Source organism: Xyrauchen texanus, chromosome 50 (genome assembly GCF_025860055.1).
Source record: "Xyrauchen texanus isolate HMW12.3.18 chromosome 50, RBS_HiC_50CHRs, whole genome shotgun sequence".
Taxonomy (NCBI): Eukaryota; Metazoa; Chordata; class Actinopteri; order Cypriniformes; family Catostomidae; genus Xyrauchen; species Xyrauchen texanus.
Genome location: NC_068325.1, coordinates 21,710,745 through 21,733,323, shown reverse-complemented (window position 1 = coordinate 21,733,323; position 22,579 = coordinate 21,710,745). Strand labels below are relative to the sequence as shown.

General features: G+C 36.3%; 1 protein-coding gene across 1 annotated transcript in view; it reads right to left on the bottom strand.

Annotated features, from left to right (window-relative positions):
- Positions 1-115: 115 nt before the first annotated feature.
- The window catches only part of LOC127641434 (voltage-dependent calcium channel subunit alpha-2/delta-2-like), a 35,788-nt gene continuing 13,324 nt past the window's right edge, over positions 116-22,579 (bottom strand). Inside the window, exons 8-38 of the mRNA XM_052124453.1 lie at positions 22,113-22,170; positions 21,890-21,940; positions 21,713-21,812; positions 21,454-21,615; positions 21,267-21,377; positions 18,416-18,494; positions 18,213-18,262; positions 15,888-15,977; positions 15,699-15,764; positions 15,545-15,619; positions 15,375-15,449; positions 14,072-14,143; positions 13,603-13,674; positions 13,441-13,502; positions 13,287-13,363; positions 13,099-13,159; positions 12,908-13,005; positions 10,228-10,318; positions 10,065-10,127; positions 9,653-9,756; positions 9,467-9,565; positions 9,130-9,221; positions 9,001-9,048; positions 8,837-8,908; positions 7,281-7,433; positions 7,137-7,189; positions 6,949-7,004; positions 6,608-6,734; positions 5,058-5,167; positions 4,851-4,933; positions 116-3,922 (exon numbers count right to left, since the gene is read on the bottom strand). Coding sequence (XP_051980413.1) covers positions 3,821-3,922; positions 4,851-4,933; positions 5,058-5,167; positions 6,608-6,734; positions 6,949-7,004; positions 7,137-7,189; positions 7,281-7,433; positions 8,837-8,908; positions 9,001-9,048; positions 9,130-9,221; positions 9,467-9,565; positions 9,653-9,756; positions 10,065-10,127; positions 10,228-10,318; positions 12,908-13,005; positions 13,099-13,159; positions 13,287-13,363; positions 13,441-13,502; positions 13,603-13,674; positions 14,072-14,143; positions 15,375-15,449; positions 15,545-15,619; positions 15,699-15,764; positions 15,888-15,977; positions 18,213-18,262; positions 18,416-18,494; positions 21,267-21,377; positions 21,454-21,615; positions 21,713-21,812; positions 21,890-21,940; positions 22,113-22,170 — 2,612 coding nt within the window. The 3' untranslated portion in view covers positions 116-3,820. The remainder of the gene's footprint in view (positions 3,923-4,850; positions 4,934-5,057; positions 5,168-6,607; positions 6,735-6,948; positions 7,005-7,136; positions 7,190-7,280; positions 7,434-8,836; positions 8,909-9,000; positions 9,049-9,129; positions 9,222-9,466; positions 9,566-9,652; positions 9,757-10,064; positions 10,128-10,227; positions 10,319-12,907; positions 13,006-13,098; positions 13,160-13,286; positions 13,364-13,440; positions 13,503-13,602; positions 13,675-14,071; positions 14,144-15,374; positions 15,450-15,544; positions 15,620-15,698; positions 15,765-15,887; positions 15,978-18,212; positions 18,263-18,415; positions 18,495-21,266; positions 21,378-21,453; positions 21,616-21,712; positions 21,813-21,889; positions 21,941-22,112; positions 22,171-22,579) is intronic.

Below are 22,579 nucleotides of genomic sequence, written 5' to 3'. Positions count from 1 at the left end.
CAGATTGGTTAAATTTGCAAGAATTCTTGAGAGCGCAACATCCTTGAGGGACTAGAAAGTGAACATCTCGTTTTGTGAATTCCCTTAAGAAAAAAAAAGCCACACCAAGTTGACGTAAAATATGAATGTCTTTATCTCACCAATTCTCTTATAAACATTTTCCAGAAGTGAATGACACAGTATGATACAAAGTTAGGCTTTCTTGATAGTGCCATCTGTACAAAATGGCGTGATATGGAAGACTGTCGAAAGGAGGAAAACCCCTTTCACATTGTTAACAAAACATCCGCAGAACAACAGAATGAAAAACGAAAAATAATGAAAACATTCCTACACATCATTAAAATTCAGTGTAACACAGAGCTGTTTACATACAGACAGTAGTATAAATACTCTTAATCGCATAAAATAATACTTTTAAAAAGCTCATAGCTCATAATATACAAACATTAAGCCAATATTCAAAGACAAGCTTAAACCAAAGTCATCAAATGAAAGTGGCTCAAATACTGATTTCATGCTCTTTCTTAAGACAATAGCAGGTGTGCTCGTTGAATTTCAATGTAATCGACATAATTCAAAGTATTGCTCAAGCCATTACGATACACAACAAAACACATCACGTGAAACTCCTTGAGTCCAATTCAGAGCTCGATACTAAACGAGAACATTGTGTTAAAAATCTTGGTCCGGTTTGATTTGGAAGCATGGCCAAATTAACAAGCGAAATACCTAAAATACATTTTTCGAAAAACCAACACCAACCAAATGCTTTGCGCTAAGTTTAAAAACCCTACGATCATTAGTTTTGTAGTGAAATATAAATGTCGCCTATGTATGAATTTCTTTACGCAAGTAGTATTTTTCAAAGGATAAGTTGAAGAGGAAACTCTTCATTTGGTTAACATTATTTGGTCATAATTCTCATTGTTTCATTTGTGTTTTTGATGACTTAACTATTAAAATGTGAAAAGTAGCAATAGTAAAGAATGAGTAGGTGTCTAAACTTTTAACTGGTAATGTAACTTTTTTCCCGAAACGGACCGTTAAAATGTTTATATCACCAAAAACATCTGCGATAAAATCCAAAACATTTCCATCAAACTTAAGCAAGAAAGCTCAAAATCTACATTTGATACATTTCGCAAGCAATATACAACTTTCAAATCAAATTAAATAATTAAATAAAAATTATTTTGATAACATCTATGGACTCAATAAAAAGATAAGTCATTGCGTCTTGGTCAACGGCTATAAATGCTCGTATCGTGTTTCATTTTTCCCAGCATGCAGCGGTACGGCGAATCATCTTGCAATCCATTTAATTAAAACACACTGAAGTAATTCAACTCCATGTGGAATAGTCATATTTACATAAAAAGATAAAACAACCAGACAAATAGTGTCTTTGTATAGACAGAATCAGTAGAACGTGTATAGTAAAACCAATACTCGACGTCAAAGGACGTGCTTGAGTGAATGTCCAGGTCATTTTTCCCTTAAAAATCAATACAGATAATATGGAATTTAATTTTGCGTAAAGAAAATGGAGCGTACATTACAACCATAATTTTTTTTTATTTTTTTTTGCCTTGTGATGTTTTTACAAAATAAAATTATAGTAAAAAAAAAAAAAAAAACTTATATATGTAATATACCGATTTTTTATAAAAAAAATAAATAAAAAAATAAGTCGCTGTTACGGTAAGACACTCACAATGGCAGTGATTGAGGCCACTCCATAAACATTCAAATACACATCTTTTCAAAACTCAACACTACTTTACTGTGATGAAATCGCTTATTAACCACACCCGTGTAAAGTTACATCCAATGTTACAATTTAGTATTTATAACAATATTAGTATTTATCTGGTGTACACTATTATGGAGGTAAATTACATATTTTAGAACACTAAAATCATGTTAACATGTAAAATGTTTACGCCTTGTGGCTATACTTTTGAAATGATGTGTATTTTATATAGGGATGGTACGGATCCGATACTGATGACTTTAGACGGAGCGGGTACCAACGAGCCCAATCCAAATCCGATACTTTGTGTTAGTCATGTTCGTTAATGTCAAACTCCAAAAATTCAAAAAACTAAATTTAAGTATTTCATATGACTCGTGCATTTTATTCAAAGCGACTTAAAGATGTGCGATAGCTCTGTGAATCACAGAAGTCTGTGTTTAATAAGTAAATATATAAAATGCACGCGCAGTGTAAGCATCAGTGAAAGGCGCTGCTCTGTTTACACACACACACACTCGCGGCTATTTTTATTCACGCGTTGCACAATATTTGAGCGCTACTCACGAACATCATCTCAGATGTAGAAGCTCAATAGTTCAGCTCACTTATAATATGCATTTAGAACGGCACCGGAGGAGCATTTGACCAGAATTTGAATAATAAGCGAATTAAACTACTGTGAACTAGCCCACAAACAGACACATACAGGACATCCTGGAGACTTCAAAATGTCAAAATAAAAGCGTGAGGGGTTCAAAGTTAAAGGTGCACGATTGAGAAATATTACTGTTGTACTTAAAATTCTAAAAGTGAACTGATATCTTATAACTAAATTGAATCCTTCAAAATCCAGAAACAAAATTTAAAAAATGTTTGCCAAAAAAATAAAAAATTAAAATTGGACTTCTTTTCTACTGAACACTTAGAATTACTGTTAATTTTGCTGCTACGCTATCCAGTAGACTATAGAACAATAAAGGTTTTCTTTCCACACAATAATGTAAAGATATTCTAAACTGATTATGCAATAAACAACAACACTAGTATCGGATCGGGATCGGCCAATACTGAGATTTCCGATATCAGAATTGGAAGAGAAAAAAGCAGAATTGGTGCATCCCTAATTTTAACGTTTACATATTTGCCCCAATCACTTAAGCGAGTAGAAATCATTTTTAGTTGAGCTTAACTTGAACTGAACCTGGAACATTCCTATAAATGTCACAATGCAAAAAATCTTCATTGTCCTAAAAACAGCCTTCGTTCTTATTTTGTTCTTTGATTTAGGGATGAAATACGAAATATTTCTTGACAGGTTTGGCGACATTCAGCCCCATACTGTAAACCAAAGACATTTCAAGCGAACATTCATTATCGTATCATTCAGTACCGTGTCTTCTTCAAGCATTCTCTCAGGGACAGTCTCATACACATCCAGTGCTATTGTTGGTCCATTCGGACAAGTGCGCCAAGGCACTGTTGGGTAACAAACCAGGCAGCGATATTTAAACACAATAAATGCCCTTGAAACATTCTACACAACGCTAAAACTCAATAAAATGCTAAACAAAGCAGTTAGCAATGAAAAGACATTCTCTCTTGGCAAGGAAGCTTGAAAAATCGCGTGAAAACAAAAGTTGCACGTCCCCAGTAATTTAGCACCCACGCAATGTCTGGGTTTGGCATGAAATCCAAAGTGAAGCAAGACAAAAATAAACGCACAAAGCGAGATTAAGATAATAAGCATCAAATCTTTGCTGTTTTTTACGTGTTTTAAAACAAACCAGGTCCTCTCCTGTTCTAGGATTTGGCAAGCAAACACACTTTACGGCAGCAGAAATGTAGATTTGTTCAGTGAAACGATTGAAGACAGTTTTGGTGTTCTGGATCTGCACAATGTCTGCGTTACTAAGACACGATTTTCCCATCATGCTCTGCTCTGTAATGGCACACAGCTGGAATGCACCTGATGATGAATCGGAGAGCAGGAAAACCAGGACTATATCAGGAGAGAACCGGAGCGTCACACGGATGAGACACACAGAGCCAGTAAATCTGAGATTAAGATCGTAGAATGAGGTAAAGCATCGTTAACTGAATCCAGAGAAGGAATCTGATTGGACAGTGCAAAGACGGAGCGCCGCCACACTCTGATGTGTTTTCCTGTGGGAAAAGGGGAAAACGGGAAATCAAAATGTACACAATTTATTTACTTAAAAACCATCAGTAACACTTTACAATAAATGCATTAGGTATCATGAACAATGAAAACCATTTTTCTTTCTGATGATGTCATCAAAGCCTTGTGGGTGGGGAAAAAAAATACACATATTAACCCCTTATTCTCTGGAGCATTTTGAAGGCTTCCTTCCACACATTTTTAATCACTCATTTTTAAAAGCTCACCACTCACACATAACATACCGTCGACTAATTGCACAAAAATAAATCTCTTTTGTTTTTAGAGAACTCCCCCAAATAAAATAAAAAAGACTCCAATTATTCATAATATATATAATATTGAACTTATGTACAAATATTAAACTTTGTAAACATGTAATTCTGGTTCTGTTCACTTTTCCTCACTTTAAAAAGTCTTAATTTTATTCCACTAGATGGCAGGACGCACTAGAAAAGGTTTTTCCGCTCTATCACATTCCATCACAATATACATATGTGAACTGTAGGTGGCGCTCTAATGTTTGCAGAGATTTAGCATAAACTTTTTTCACGATATAGCACCAGTGGGTCCATAGAGTTTAAGGGGTTAACCAATAACATCGTAGACTAACATGCCACAATCCAATTAAATCCCAATTAGTAAAATCAAGTCGCACACTATAATATTCCCCCTGAATATTTTGTTTAATTTATGAATAGTAGAGGCATTCATAATTACATTTTAAAGAACTGTAAAAGTTGATTATTATTATATTAATATTAAATTAATATATTAATATTAATCAATTAATTTAAATCAATTAATTATAAACATCCCAAGTAAAGTTAAATACATAGTTTTTTCAAAATAAAAGCGCAACTACAAAACTTACATTAATGCGTTTAATTAAAGTGTTAAACAGCGTTTCACCTCAGAATTGAAGTCGAAGCATTTGTCGGGTCCTTTCCTGTAGCGAGCAGAATTCAAGACCTCACATGGGTTCTCTTCTTGAGCTGAGGAGAAGGCGTTAAGGAAACACCACGAGCTGTCAGTCATGTCAATCAAAAACAGATGAAACCCAAAGGACCTGAAGGAAAGCAGTCTTTGTAGATCAGTGATTTTGGGATGTAAGGATACACTTTGTTCTGACAGGAAGTAGTTTCTCAATCTCACAGGAGCTGCAGGGCAGAGTCTCGGCCACCACAAACAAGAGATTTGTGTTCTCAATTCGCTTGGCGTGAAACAACCTGACAGAGAGACAGAGTGAGACAGAGAGACAGAGAGAGATCGAGAGAGAGACAGAGAGAGAGAGAGAGTGAGAGAGACAGAGAGAGATAGAGAGACAGAGAGAGAGAGAGAGAGTGAGAGAGAGACAGACAGAGAGATAGAGAGACAGAGAGAGATAGAGACAGAGAGAGCGTGAGAGTGAGAGAGAGACAGACAGAGAGAGATAGAGAGACAGAGAGAGAGAGAGAGTGAGAGAGAGAGACAGAGAGAGATAGAGAGATAGTGTTTGTGTTATGCATATTTTTGCATTTTTTTAGAATTAAAAATATGACTTAATATTTGCCCTTAAGGCTCATACTCATCTTGCTACGCAAGCTTGATTTCATGCATCGTTGAGTTTTAAATATGTCCTAGTGCAATTCATACCCTAACGCAAGTACGTGTTGTATTCTCAGCGTTGCCACAAATAGCTCTTTTTTCAGTGAACAACTGTCATGGCGGAGCAGCAGTTTGAGGAGAATCTTGCCAAACAAGTTTATACATACAACATATTTACGGCTCTCCATTCAATTAAAACAGCGACTGAAAATGCATGAAATAACCACTTCCTTGTACAACGACTCCAGCACATCTGGTTTCGTTGTGCCTAAAGACTCTTTCGCCCCTTGTGGTTGTAACCGTCAGAGCAACGCAAGACCGCACGTAATGTTCAATGGGACCATGCAATCACATCTGCGTTTGCGTACTTGTGTGAAGTATGTTTTGGCCTTTACTCCTAAAAGAAAATGTTTGCATTTTAAAATAAAATAAAACTTTATTTACTTTATTTTGCCCTACTTTTTTTGTTGCATTTTTTGAATGAAAAAACTATTTTACATAATTTTATAATAATGTTGACCCTTATTCCTAAAAATAAAATATTTGCACATTTAAAATAAAACACTTTATCTACTTTCTAGTTTTTGTTGTTGCATTTTTAGAATAAAAAATCATTAATTAATAAAATGTCCCTTATTTCACACACACACACGCACGAACACACACGCACGCACGAACACACACACACTCACACACACGCACGAACACACACGCACGCACACACAAGCACGCACACACATGTCGTGTTTCCATGTTTTATGGGGACTTTCCATAGACATAATGGTTTTTATACTGTACAAACTTTATATTCTATCCCCTAAACCTAACCCTACCCCTAAACCTAACCCTCACACACACACACACACACACACACACACACACACACACACACACACACTCACTCACACACACACACACACACACACACACACACACACACACACACACACACACACACACACACTCACTCACACACACACACATACACACACTCACTCACACACACATACTCACACACTCACTCACACACACACACTCACTCACACACACACACACACATACACACACACACACACACTCACCTGGAGCAGTTCCCGCAGTCCTGCAGTACGTTGAATGAGTTGGTGGTGTTGGTGAAATAAAACTGACTGTGAATCGTCACACAGCTGCTGCTTTCTTTACTGTCAGAAAAACTCTCTGCAAACACATCTACAAAACACACAGACATCAGATCCAGACCTTTGATGCTTACGGCACTGAATGCACAAACCAATTCATTTTTCAAACCTAATGCAACATTATGGGCATCATAAACATGCCCCCATCACGAAGGCTGTTACAGAGGAGGCAGCCAAAGTATGCACCTCCAATTCTGTCTAACTGATTCTTTATGAAAGAAGTTTGTATTTATAGAAACACAGACCTTTGGTGAACCAGCTGCTGTAGATGAGTCCATACAAGATCTGCTGCAAAACAGACCTGAAAGAGAACAGCTGCATTAACACACGGTCCAATGATGAATAACATTATCAAGAGAAAACATCTGGCATATGTTACACTGAAATAACAAATGTCTCAAATGACAAATGTATGTTTTGAGAGGAGCCGCACCACGCCGCTGCTGACGTCCACCACGCCAGACTGACAAAATCAGCGATGGAAGGCTGAAATATAGAACAGAGAAAGGAAACTAAATATTCTGCATTTATCCACTACAAACATCACAGTTGGATTGAATGTATCAGTTTATCTCACCACGTAGAATCGTCTGTGTGCGGCTCCCGTGTGGCTGCTGGCCGTCGGTTCACATGTAGTCTGGAACTGAAAGGTCTGATGTCGAGCGTAGATTGAGTTGTTATAGAGGGCGAACATCAGATACGGGTCCACCTCGCCGAAGAACAGACCCACCTGACACAGACAGACGTGGAGACACTTTCAGCACTTGATTCTGATCTTCTAATCCTTTTATTCTCTCAAAACGGAGCATTTGTGGAGCATTGCACTTAAGCTCTGAAGGAGTTTATAAAGATTTCATGTTTCAGTGACATACACAAAATTAGAGGATTATACCTTCACAAAAAAATACAAAGAGCATCAAGTGTTTGGTATCATTGTAAAGAAACGGTGACATTTTTTTAATGATATAGATTATGACACAGAGTTTTTTTTTTTTTAGAAATGTTTTAATTTTTTTCTTATTTTTCTGATTTGTCATTATATATCTCTGGATGTAAATAAGGCGGCTCTGATTTTTTTCCCAATCATGTCGACTGTATCTGAGAACAAATTTGTGTTGATACGACAAAGTGATCAAAAGTTACAACATTACAAATATAATTGATCATAGTGTCCAAAAACATCTCCAAACTAATAAAAGATAATAATTGTACATAAGAACTAATTACACATGCAAACACAACAATGACTAAAGGTTTGCATAGCATGCAGACATGATTTCAGTCATGAGATTTCACAGAATGAGTTTCATTCTGTGTCATTTGAGTCATCATTGAGTCTGTGTCGTGTATTTGGCGCCATCTCCTGGTGGTCATATGTAACATTGTGCTTCATGAGTTTCATTCTGTGTCATTTGAGTCATCATTGAGTCTGTGTCACGTATTTGGCGCCATCTCCTGGTGGTCATATGTAACATTGTGCTTCATGAGTTTCATTCTGTGTCATTTGAGGCATCATTGAGTCTGTATCATGTATTTGGCGCCATCTCCTGGTGGCCATAAGTAACATTGTGCTTCATGAGTTTCATTCTGTGTCATTTGAGGCATCATTGAGTCTGTATCATGTATTTGGCGCCATCTCCTGGTGGTCATATGTAACATTGTGCTTCATGTGTATTATCTAATGATCTATACATCTGATTATCTTGTGTGTGGACTCGATTGAAAGATAATCACAGACTCTAAATAATCATCCATTTTCCGTGAAGGCATATAAGCAACACTAACATTATTGAAAATAGACACACAAGACTAGTTATTAATATTACATTTATGCATTTGGCAGACGCTTTTATCCAAAGAGACTTACAGTGCACTTATTACAGGGACAATCCCCCCGGAGCAACCTGGAGTTAAGTGCCTTACTCAAGGACACAATGGGTGTGGCCGTGGGGTTCGAACCAGCAACCTTCTGATTAACAGCCCTGTGCTTTAGCCACTACGCCACCACCACTCCAATTGTCTTTTTAATATTAAAGACAATGAATCACACTGAATGAACACATTAAACTAACAGTCCTAATTAAAATATTTCAATCGATTGACAGCCCTTATTTATTAGCTTTCTGTTTTTACCTTCTTCCAGTGATCTCTCTGATTGGACATCACCAGAAATCCACCATCATCAATCAGATAACAGAGTAAATCCTGAAACAAACACACCTCATCATCATCATCATCATCATCACTCAACCATGTTTGTTGTGTGGGTCGAGCTTTAAGTGTGCAGGCTTTCTTACGTCACTGTTCACTTCACAGTCCATCTCACAGGATCTGGACGGGCCGCACTGCACACAAACAGGAAGTTACAAACATCTAAAAGTCTTAAATATGGTATAAAGTTTGTGTTCTGACTTTTCACAATCTACCTTATGTGAGGCCTGTCTGCTGTCCGAGACGTTACTGGCAAGGATCTTGAACTTGTCGACCCACGCCTCTAAATCCAGTTTAACACCAACAACTGAAAACAGACATGAAACATAAGATCAACAGCAGGAAACAGAGAGAAGACAGAGACAGAAAGCAGACACCAGACAGACAGAACGTGTTTACTGTACTCTGTTTATATAATGTCTGTACAGGCAAAGAAAAACTAAACACAAGATGTGTAAAAGACAGGAAGATTATTTTGATATCTATGGACTTATTAACACATTATAAAACAACAAACGCAATGGTAGGAAAAGTTAAAGAAAACACACACACCTGCAGGTTTCATGGTTTTTCCTCCTATTGTGACCTCCACAGCGGTGGTGACGAGAATTCCCACCGTTCCGTTTTCAGAGATCAAAGGATCATCTATCGCTTAATGACAAAAATAACAGCATTTAAAAAATGGAAGCTGTTCTGATTCATTGTTGTTATTGATTTATGAATATGACGAGGACTCACAAGAACGTGTCGGCGCTCTGAACATGTAACCCTTATTGTCCAGACTGCGACGATAGAAGTTTGAATTCAGAGGCTCGACGTCTTCATCCCATGATTCAGCAGCCCTGAAACACAAACACTGATGATGCACTGATCTACTTTATTACAACACCACAAAACTTCATTACCAAAGCAGTTTTATCTTTTGATGAAAATGTCCTTTATATTTGGTCAATGTAAAGAGAGCAAGTGATTGGATATTTGAAAAAATATTTTTTCAAAATTTTTCTTTGTCTACAAACATCGCCAACAAATTGTAACGTTTTCAACCATATGTTTTAATTGAAAAAGTGTAATTTTTTAAAGTCAGAAAACTCAATGAACATTAATTTAATTGACAACATCAGCACTGCGCAGTAGAGCTGTCACTCACATATTGGGGTAAACGCGCGTGACGCCTCCATTGGTGGACGCAAAGAGTGCCAGGAATCCATACCTGCAGACATTATATTCATTCATGTATTACTCATCATAATATAATATAATATATAAATTCTTCTACTTCTGTAAACTGTGTTCGGACAGTCTGATCCTACGTATTCAGATCTTTATTCTGCCAGATGCGTGTGGCGAGCTGCCAGAGGATCCCAGAGTCCAGAATCAGATTATGAATCAGACCATGATCACCTGTGTCAAATACAAACATTAAATCACAAGCGTTTCACAGTAACTGTTCACTGATGGATGGTGAGATGCTTCATGTACACAAAAAATAATCCTTACATTTCAGATAGCGAGATTAAATAAAATGCTTATTATGTTCATTATCTGTGCAGTAATATTTATTTAGCAAATTATATTTTATCGCCATTGTAAAATGTAATTAATATGCAATATTTTGTGCTGAAATATTTCATAAAAATGTTGCTATATTTTGATTTCAGCATTGATTATTGATCAGTTCTGTAATATTTCATAATCAGTGCTGTAATATTTAATGAGCAGTGCTGTAATATTTAATGATCAGTGCTGTAATGGTTCATAATCAGTGCTATAATATTTATGATCAGTGCTGTAATATGTAATGACCAGTGATGTAATATTTAATGATCAGTGCTGTAATGGTTCATAATCAGTGCTATAATATTTAATGATCAGTGCTGTAATATGTAATGAACAGTGATGTAATATTTAATGATCAGTGCTGTAATATGTAATGAACAACGCTGTAATATGTAATGAACAGTGCTGTAATATGTAATGAACAGTGCTGTAATATGTAATGAACAACGCTGTAATATGTAATAAACAGTGCTGTAATATTTAATGATCAGTTCTGTAATATGTAATGATCAGTGCTGTGATATTTAATGATCAGTGCTGTAATATGTAATCATCAGTGATGTAATATTTAATGATCAGTGCTGTAATATGTAATGAACAGTGATGGAATATTTAATGATCAGTGCTGTAATATGTAATGAACAGTGATGTAATATTTAATGATCAGTGATGTAATATGTAATGAACAGTGATGTAATATTTAATGATCAGTGCTGTAATATGTAATGAACAGTGCTGTAATATTTAATGATCAGTGCTGTAATATGTAATGAACAGTGACGTAATATTTAATGATCAGTGCTGTAATATGTAATGAACAGTGCTGTAATATTTAATGATCAGTGCTGTAATATGTAATGATCAGTGATGTAATATTTAAAGATCAGTGCTGTAATATGTAATGAACAGTGATGTAATATTTAATGATCAGTGCTGTAATATGTAATGATCAGTGCTGTAATATGTAATGATCAGTGCTGTAATATGTAATGAACAGTGATGTAATATTTAATGATCAGTGATGTAATATGTAATGAACAGTGATGTAATATTTAATGATCAGTGCTGTAATATGTAATGAACAGTGCTGTAATATTTAATGATCAGTGCTGTAATATGTAATGAACAGTGACGTAATATTTAATGATCAGTGCTGTAATATGTAATGAACAGTGCTGTAATATTTAATGATCAGTGCTGTAATATGTAATGATCAGTGATGTAATATTTAATGAACAGTGCTGTAATATTTAATGATCAGTGCTGTAATATGTAATGAACAGTGACATAATATTTAATGATCAGTGCTGTAATATGTAATGAACAGTGCTGTAATATTTAATGATCAGTGCTGTAATATGTAATGAACAGTGCTGTAATATTTAATGATCAGTGCTGTAATATGTAATGAACAGTGATGTAATATTTAATGATCAGTGCTGTAATATGTAATGAACAGTGCTGTAATATGTAATGATCAGTGCTGTAATATGTAATGATCATTGATGTAATATTTAATGATCAGTGCTGTAATATGTAATGAACAGTGCTGTAATATTTAATGATCAGTGCTGTAATATGTAATGAACAGTGCTGTAATATTTAATGATCAGTGCTGTAATATGTAATGAACAGTGCTGTAATATGTAATGATCAGTGCTGTAATATGTAATGAACAGTGATGTAATATTTAATGATCAGTGCTGTAATATGTAATGATCATTGATGTAATATTTAATGATCAGTGCTGTAATATGTAATGAACAGTGCTGTAATATTTAATGATCAGTGATGTAATATGTAATGAACAGTGCTGTAATATGTAATGAAAAGTTCTGTAATATTTAATGAACAGTGCTGTAATATGTAATGATCAGTGCTGTAATATGTAATGAACAGTGATGTAATATTTAATGATCAGTGCTGTAATATGTAATGAACAACGCTGTAATATGTAATGATCAGTGCTGTAATATGTAATGATCAGTGATGTAATATTTAATGATCAGTGCTGTAATATGTAATGAACAGCGCTGTAATATGTAATGAACAGTGCTGTAATAATTAATGATCAGTGACCTAATATGTAATGAACAGTGCTGTAATATGTAATGAACAGTTCTGTAATATTTAATGAACAGTGCTGTAATATGTAATGATCAGTGCTGTAATATGTAATGAACAGTGATGTAATATGTAATGAACAGTGATGTAATATGTAATGATCAGTGCTGTAATATGTAATGATCAGTGCTGTAATATGTAATGAACAGTGCTGTAATATGTAATGATCAGCGCTGTAATATGTAATGAACAGTGCTGTAATATGTAATGATCAGCGCTGTAATATGTAATGAACAGTGCTGTAAAATGTAATTTGAAATGTAATTTAATGTATTGTTTTCCTCTGGTCTGCAGGTGACCGTTACTCACAGTCTTCAGATTCAGGTGTGATCTCCACCATCAGAGACAGAAAATCAGCCAGAAACTGTGTGTTATTCTTTGCCATCTGCAGGCGCTTGCAGTATTCTCTACAGACACCGAGAGACAAACCGCACATATATTTACACTAAAACTATAACTCCAACATTTAGAAAATTGTGTTCATGTGTGTGTGTGTGTACCTGGGAGCTAGAAACACATGACCTGCAGACTCAAAAGAGTTTGGCAGCAGAGACTGTAAATCTGAGATGAGAGAACAGGAAATGAAGGAGAAAATGTGTGTTAAACGTGTTGAGCTGTTCTTCTCCTAACAGGGTTCATTAAGACTCTGACCTGAGATGAAATCATCAGTGTATTTGTAGACACTCACACTGCAGTTGTAGCATGACATCACTGAGATCAGCCTGGATGTAATATTCACTGTACGGTGGCAATACCAGTCCCAGACTGCAGGTGGCACACATGAGACAAATGTCAAATGTGAGTTTAGCATGTTAGCATGATCTGACTAGATCAAGACATACCTGTAGTCTGTGTCATTAATGGGAGTCCACGCATACATCCGTACGACTTCATCAATGTAGCGCTGCAAGAAGTAGCAAGATTAATTTGATGCCATTTTTAGAAAGTCACGTTCCACATATCAGACATGTCCCAGTTTCATATGATACTTTAAAAGCAGTTACCTCGTCCACTGATTTAATTAGAGTTTTGATAGTGATATCACCCGATCTGCCATCGATCATTTGCCGTCGAATCTGTGGGGAAAAAAGCATTAAGATGTTAAAGTATTGTCCCTGGGCTTCAGCTGGATTAAGATAAATTATTTATTTAATATTAAGACAAATTATATCAGCCGCCCCCCTTAAAACAGCTGCAAGCTTCATATTTCACAGGATAAACAAATAAAGTCATTGTGCTGATGTCGCCCACATTCAAACAATGATTAATGTATTATGAACAACACAGAAAGTCAACATGAGAGTTCAATCGAGGCGAGACAACTTTAGATTATGAACTGAATTCCCACACTTTATAAACAGATTTTCCAGTCATGTGTGATTTCTGATTGTGATTCAGCATATTTGCTAATTAATTATTCATTTAGATCTGTGAAGTGATTCGATCTGTGGATGTGTCTGTGTGTATTATTACCTCTTGTTTGCTGCTGTCTTCTACTTCTGCATCCAGGAAGTCCAGAGTTACTGGTTCAGGCAGATCCTCCTCCTACATAGAGAAAAACCATTAAAAAACCCACAATTATCAGTAGACCGGCACAATCATTTAATGAAACCTGCTGTAAAATGTATCTCACGGGTCCAATTTAGACTCAAAATCAAAAGAAAAAACATTAAATTATATTTTGCATGTATATATTTCATCCTAAATTAAATATTAATATAATACATTTTATTTTGCATGCATATTTCACCCTGAAATCAAAAGAGAAATTAATAAATAAGATTATGCATGTATAATTCACATGAAAATTTCAAGACACAAATATGATATTATGCTTTGCATATATATTCCATCCTAAATTGAAAGAAAAAAATTATTCATTACATTTTACAAACATATTTTACATCAAATCAAAAAATATTTTATATTTTGCATACAAAAATCTTCCTAAATTGAAAGAAAAAAATTATAAACTACATTTAACATAAACTGTACCCCCAAAAAATCAATAGAAATAAAATTATAAATTAGATTCTGCATGTTTATTTCAAACCAAAACTGGAAAAAAAAGAATAAATAATATTTTCATGTGTATTTTACACCACATTTAAAGGAAAAAATAATAAATTATATTTTGCATGAATATTTCAAGCCAAAAATCTTAAGAAAAAAATTATAAATGATATTTTGCATGTATATTCCACATGAAAATATAAAGACATTTTTTATATACTTTGCATGTATTGAAAGAAAAAAATAATAAAATAATAAATGTAACTAATGTTATCCCAAAAAATCAATAGAAAACAATTATAAATTATATTCTGCATGTTTATTTTACACCACAATTGAAAGAAAATATATATTATATTTTGCATACATATTTCACCCCAAAAATCGGATTAAAATGTTTATAAATTATATACTACATGTATATTTAACATGAAAAAAGCAATAAATATTATATATTATTTTTCATATATATTTCATAAAAAAAAAAAAAATTATTTCATCCCAAAATTGAAAGAAAATATTATTCTTTTAATTAATTATATTTTGCATGTATATTTTATAATATATTTTACCCCCATGATATATGTGCATATTTAATTCAAAATTTAAATAATAAATATGAAGTTGTATTTTGCATATAATATATTATCCCAAAAATGGAAAGAATGCAACATTATAACAAACAACGCCACTGTTAAAGCAGTTTCAACTCTGCGGTCTGAATGTGAGTTTTATTCAGCTGTAACATGAGACAAACACACACCTGAGGCTGCAGGTTTGGATGCAACAGCACGTATCCATTTGGGTCAATGGCAAAGATGTATCCGTTAGCTCCCAGCTACACAAACACACACAGAGAGAGAGAGACAGCGCTGATGTTTTCTGCTTCTAACAGTTAAGAGGGAAGAGACTGCTGTGAACACGAGACTTCACCTTGTATTGTGGTGTGAGTCTCTTCAGCTCATCCAGATGAACATCGACCCCCATCACACCGAGAATCAGCTGATTCTGAACACACAAACACAGCTGATGTTATTGATGCGTTACATCAGTCTGATGTGATGATTCATCATTGATCGTGTGTTACCTGAGAGTTTCCATCGACTGTGAGATTAAACACAGGCATCGTGCCGGTCACCACCAGACCAAGACCCTGAGAGTCAAACACAACACACACTCAACTCACAGCTTACACACAGTTTTGATCAAGAACAAAGAAACACTTTTCATATTGATTAGTATTTATAGATAGATCAATTGATCTACGGTCTCTCACCAGAGCGTCCTGATAAACGTTCGTCCATTGAACCTGTTTAGCACTCCTGCCCGCCAGAACCATCGGTCGACCCAACACGTCCAGATATTCCTGTCATACACATATTTAACATAAACATAACACAGGTTTGAACGTTACATTTAATTAGTGACCGATATTTGTGATTGATTTACAGCTGAGTGATATACTGTCGCTTTAACTTCATGGCTGATGTCCTGAGATGTTGCTTCAATATAGCCACATAATGTTCCTTCCTCATGATAATATCTATTTAGTGAAGTGCACCAGTCCCTCCTGCAGCAAAGCACCCCCACAACATGATGGTGCACCCCCATGCTTCACGGTTGGGATGGTGTTCTTCGGCTTGCAAGCCTCATCCATTTTTCCTCCAAACATAACGATGGTCATTATGACCAAACAGTTCAATATGTGTTTCATCAGATCAGAGGACATTTCTCCTAAAGTCAGATCTTTGTCCCCATGTGCACTTGCAAACTGTAGTCTGGCTTGTTTATGGTGGTTTTGGAGCAGTGGCTTCTTCCTTGCTGAGCCTTTCAGATGATGTCCATATAGGACTCGTTTTACTGTGGATATAGATACTCGTCTACCTGTTTCCTCCAGCATCTTCACAAGGTCCTTTACTGTTGTTCTGGGACTGATTTGCACTTTAAGCACAAACTACGTTCATCTCTAGGAGACAGAATGCATCTCCTTAATGAGCGGTGTGATGACTGTGTGGTCACATGGTGTTTATACTTGTGTACTATTGTTTGTACAGATGAACGTGGCACCTTCAGGCATTTGGAAATTGCTCCCAAGGATGAACCAGAATTGTGGACGTCCACAATTTGTATCTGAGGTCTTGACTGAGTTTGATATTAGGACTTAAAATACATCCACAGGTACATCTCCTATCAGAAGCTAGCCAATTGGCTAATTGTCTAAAGGCTTGACCAGCTGCTTAAAGACACAGTTAACTTAGTGTATGTAAACTTGGAATTGTGATAGTCAATTAAAAGTGAAACAATCGGTCTGTAAACAATTGCTAAAAAATAATTACTTGTGTCATGCACACAGTAGATGTCCTAAACGACTTGCTGAAACTATAGTTTGCTAATATTAAATCTGTGGAGTGATTAAAAAATGAGTTAAAAAGTGCATGTAAACTTCTGACTTCAACTGTATATATCTTAATATTTTTTTAGTTTTTTGATGATATTCAATGCATAACTTGATATTTATTTATATTTTTAGCCACAGTATATCATAAAGAAAATATCTTGATATATTTCCACATTTTGATGATATTTAATATATAACTCGATATTTATGTATTTACTTCATAATATACTGTCGCTAATAAAATAAATCGTTATATTTGTCTGCATTTTGATATTTAAAGCAATATTTAGGTATTTTATTTGAAATTGTTAAAATCATTAAAATAATTTTTTCCTCATAAGAAGAATCCAAATTTTAACCAAATATTTACAGGGACAATCCCCCCGGAGCAACCTGGAGTTAAGTGTCTTGCTCAAGGACACAATGGTGGTGGCTGTGGGGATCAAACCAGCAACCTTCTGATTACCAGTTATGTGCTTTAGTCCACTATGCCACCACCACTCATATAGTGCCATAAAGCGTCATGAATATATCATGAATATGAAATCTATGCATGACACAGCCCTAGTTTGTATGCAAATATTATTATTCTTGTATGGCATGTGTGTGCGTGCGTGTGTGTGCATGTGTACTTGTGTGGGCATGTGCTTGTGTGCGTGTGTGTGTGTGTGCATGTGTACTTGTGTGTGCATATGTGTGTGCATGTGCATGTGTGCATGTGTGTGTGTGTACACGTGTACTTGTGTGTCTGCATGTGTGTGTGCATGTGTGCATGTGTACATGTGTGTGTGTGCGCGCTTGTGTGTGCATGTGTGTTTGTGAGTGAATGTGCACGTGCTTGTGTGTGCATGTGTGTGTGTTTGTGTGTGTTAGTGTATGTGTGTGTGCTTGTGTGCATGTGTGTGTGCATGTGTGTGTGTGCTTGTGTGTGTGTGTGCATGTGTATGTGCACGTGTGTGTGCGTGCATGTGTGCACGTGTGTGTGTGTGCATGTGTGTGAATGTGTGTGTGCACATGTGTTTATGTGTGTGCGTGCCTGCACGTGTGTGTGTGTGTGTGTGTGTGTGTGTGTGTGTGTGTGTGTGTGCGTGCCTGCACGTGTGTGTGTGTGTGTGTGTGTGTGTGTGTGTGTGTATGCGTGCATGTGTGTGTGTGTGTGTGCATGTGTGTGCGTGTGTCTGTGTGAGTGTGTGTGTAACTCACCTGGGTGTTAATTCGTATCGCACAGATGGAGCGGATCTCAAAATAGTATCCTGCCGAGAGAGAGAGACAGTAAGTGAGATGTCACATATAATGACTGTATTATTTATTCACTGTATAAATTTGTTTATAATTTGCATTTTAAAGATGTTCACAAATTAATAGGACAAATCCCAGAATGTGCTCTAAAGAACAGCATGTCGTACCCTTATTAGCACATGCGATCCACTGCAGCGGTGTGACATCATAATTGTGCTGCCCAACAGAGAACGTGAAGACACGGACCTGCAGAGAGACACATCACACATCCCATAATTACTGCAGAAAATTACAGAGGGAACCAGCTGTTCCACTGGAGACACAGATAATTATTAGGAACAAAGACTTCCAGAGACCGGAGAACATGAGACACTGAATACACCCTTATATATAATATAAAGGGTTCACACGACTTTTGCAGCATTAATGACTTTCCAAAAATGTCTGAGTACTCAATGTGACCCGTTGGGATTATTGGATAATCGCCTGGTCGTGGTTATTTGATCTAACCGTGATTGCACTTATTGTGCACTTTATATTCCAATCACATTTTTCAATGCATTTTAGCACATTTGAATCAAATATAGAAATGCAAAATGTTCGTGTCTCATTTCTAGTGTTATTGGGCTCGTGCAATTAATCTTTAAATAATGTGTGAAAGTGAAGAATTTAGGACAGAAATATCTTACTATTGCATAATACAATATAAAATAATATAGTAATTAAGGTCGTTGAATTAATGTGTTAATTTAGTGGAATTAATTACATAAAAAATGAATTGTCAAACTTTAATAGACAAGGATATGAAAATACTCATAATGTCTTTGAATTAATTAAAAATTAATTATCTGAATTTTTATATATATATATATATATATATATATATATATATATATATATATAATTATTTTAATTATTATATACCGAGTTATCTTTATTCAATATACAGTGGCAAGAAAAAGTATGTGAACCCTTTGGAATTACCTGCATTTATGTATACATTTGTCTTAAAATCTGGTTTGAACTTTATCTAAGTTACAATAATAAACACAATCAGTTTGAACTAATAACACACAAATTAGTGTATCGTTATTGTACATACTGAATACATCATTCAAACAATCACAGTGTAGGTTGGAAAAAGTATGTGAACCCCTGGGCTAATCACGTCAACAGAAGAGACAAACTGTCTATAAATGGAGATGATTTAGTACTATAGGTACTCTCTCTAGAAGTGGCCGTTAGATATTCATCTGTCCACAGTGAGACAAACTGTCTATAAATGGAGATGATTTAGTACTATAGGTACTCTCACTAGAAGTGGCCGTTAGATATTCATCTGTCCACAGTTAAGACAAACTGTCTATAAATGGAGATGATTTAGTACTATAGGTACTCTCTCTAGAAGTGGTCGTTAGATATTCATCTGTCCACAGTGAGACAAACTGTCTATAAATGGAGATTATTTAATACTATAGGTACTCTCTCTAGAAGTGGCCGTTAGATATTCATCTGTCCACAGTTAGACAAACTGTCTATAAATGGAGATGATTTAGTACTATAGGTACTCTCTCTAGAAGTGGCCGTTAGATATTCATCTGTCCACAGTGAGACAAACTGTCTATAAATGGAGATTATATAGTACTATAGGTACTCTCTCTAGAAGTGGCCGTTAGATATTCATCTGTCCACAGTGAGACAAACTGTCTATAAATGGAGATGATTTAGTACTATAGGTACTCTCACTAGAAGTGGCCGTCCAGTCAAGATGGCACAAAGGAACACCGCAGAATGCTCAATGGGGTAAAAAATAACCCTAGAGTGACAGATAAAGACTTGAAGGAATCATTGGAACTGGTTAACATCTCTGTTCTTGAGTCTGTTATACAGAAAACATTAAACTGGTATGGTGTCCATGGCAGGACATCATGAAGGAAGCCGCTGCTTTCCAGCAAAAACATTGCAGTGTGCCTGATGTTTGCCAAATACAACCTTCACACTCCACAATCTTTTGGGAAAATGTTTTGTGGACTGATGAAACTAAGGTTGAACTGTTTGGGAAGAACACGCAGCGCTCACGTATGGAGTATAAAAAGGGCACCGCATGCCAACATGAAAACATCATCCCAACGTTGGGTCATGATTTGGGACTGCTTTGCTGCTTCGGGGCCTGGACCGCTTGCCATCATCGAGGGAATAATGTATTCCCAAGTTTATCAAGATATCCTACAGGATAATTTCAGGGTGGCTGTGTGCCAGCTGAAGCTCAGTAGAAGTTGACCCCAAATGACCCCAAACATCAAAGTAAATCCACTACAGAAAGAAAATTCCCCTTCTGGAGTGTCCCAGTTAGAGCCCAGACCTTAACCCAATAGAAATGCTGTGGAATGACCTCAAGAGAGACACCAGACATCCTAAGAATATGAGCTGAAGCAGTTCTGTAAGGAAGAATGATCTAAAATTCCTTCTGAATGTTGTGCAGGTCGAATCCGCATCTACCGGAAAGGCTTGATTGAGGTAATTGCTGCCAAAGGAGGATCGACCAGTTATTAAATCCAAGGGTTCACTTACTTTTTCCACAGCACTGTGAATGCTTATTGGAATGTGTTCAATAAAGACATTGTTTGTGTGTTGTTAGCTTAAGCACATTGTGTTTGTCTATCCCTGTGACTTAAATGAAGATGAAATCACATTTTATGGCCAATTAAAGGGTTCCAAAGGGTTCACATACCTTTTCTTGCCACTGTGTAATAATCAGACAGACAAACAGCACTTAGTGGTTGCTAGGGTTTTTTCTCAGTGCTCTTTGCTTGTTGCTAAGTATTTTTCAGGGTTTTTAGGCAGGCTGCTAGGCTTCCAAGTCGTTGCACGGGATATCTGGCGGATTTCTAGGCAGTTGCTAGGGTGCTCTGGGTGGTTGCAAGGGCACTGCTAAGTGGTATCTATCTATCCATGTAATAACAGTGTTAGATGACAGTGCAGATGTGTTGTGTATTTATGGGCTGTTGTAGTTCTGACCGTTTTATTGGGCCAGTTGTACTGTTCAAAGATGTCCTGAGCTCGATCTTCTCCTCCGTCCGTAAACAACATGATTATTTTATTACAGTTCGCTCGAGGAACATTCGTCTTCTGTGAGAGAGAGAAACAGACAGTGATAACACACGAAATACAACTGTGAGAATGAGTGAGATGTGTTTCGACTCACGTTGAGCAGCTGGTTGAAGGCGAAATGAAAGCCTGATTTATAATCTGTGGTTCCTTTGGCTTGCATCTGCTGGACGGCCTCTTTAAAGATCTTCTTATTGCGAACGTTTGCCTGAACCAGGTGCCTAAAACACGGCACCACCGCCTCCGCCTTCTCATTAAACTGACGGAGCAAAAAAACATCCGATATCAATGGCATACGTTGACACATCTTGACACTCGCTATTTATAATCCAACGTCTGCGGTGTAGCGCACTGACCCTGGCGACGTTGACGTAATCATCGTCAGAAAGCGTGTCGAGCATCTCGGTGACTGACGCTTTGATCAGTTTCAGAGTGAGTCCGCTAACACTGCCGCTCCTGTGACGAGAAACACGTTACTCCTGTAATAAAACACACAAACACACATTTGCAACACACAACTAACAGATACTCACACGTCTACGAGGATGACCATGTCTTTAGGTGACGACGCTCCTTGAATGTACCTGAGAAAAACAGCACCACAAGCCTCAGTATTAAGATCAAGCCTTTGTTAAGTCCCTCCCCCAGAATATGAATTGACCAATCACAGCATGGAAAGTTATTTTCTGTTTCCTGCATGTAGAGAATCAATCAACAATCTAGAACAGATCAGGGAAAAGAGAGGAAGGTGTTTACCAGGGTCGCCGTCGTACATCGTAAAGGTCAATCTTATCTGGCGCTCTCCATGGAGCCGCTACAAGAAGACAGAACGTTTTTAGTCTTTTGTTTTAAATGTAAATGTTACATAATGTGAAGGTGTTTTAGCATTGATGGCTAATGGTGCGTTCACATACAACGCAAAGAAAGTTCGAGTTTGACCGCTGGATTATAAATGTGAACTCGTGCGAATACGCGAATGAAGCGATTTCGAGTGTTTGAGTCACGCCATTCGCTTCATTCACGTTTATTTGCATCTTTGCATTGATTTTGTATGTAATCACGCCGCACCAAATGCTCGCTTCGCATTGTATGTGAACGCACCATTAGTGTTTCATTTGTTATGAATAATCGTATTTTTGGTTTGAGTTTCTAATAAAAGAGAAAATCATCAAATGAGTTGAAGTACCTTCTATTTGAGCAGTATTTAATTCACTGGATTATCT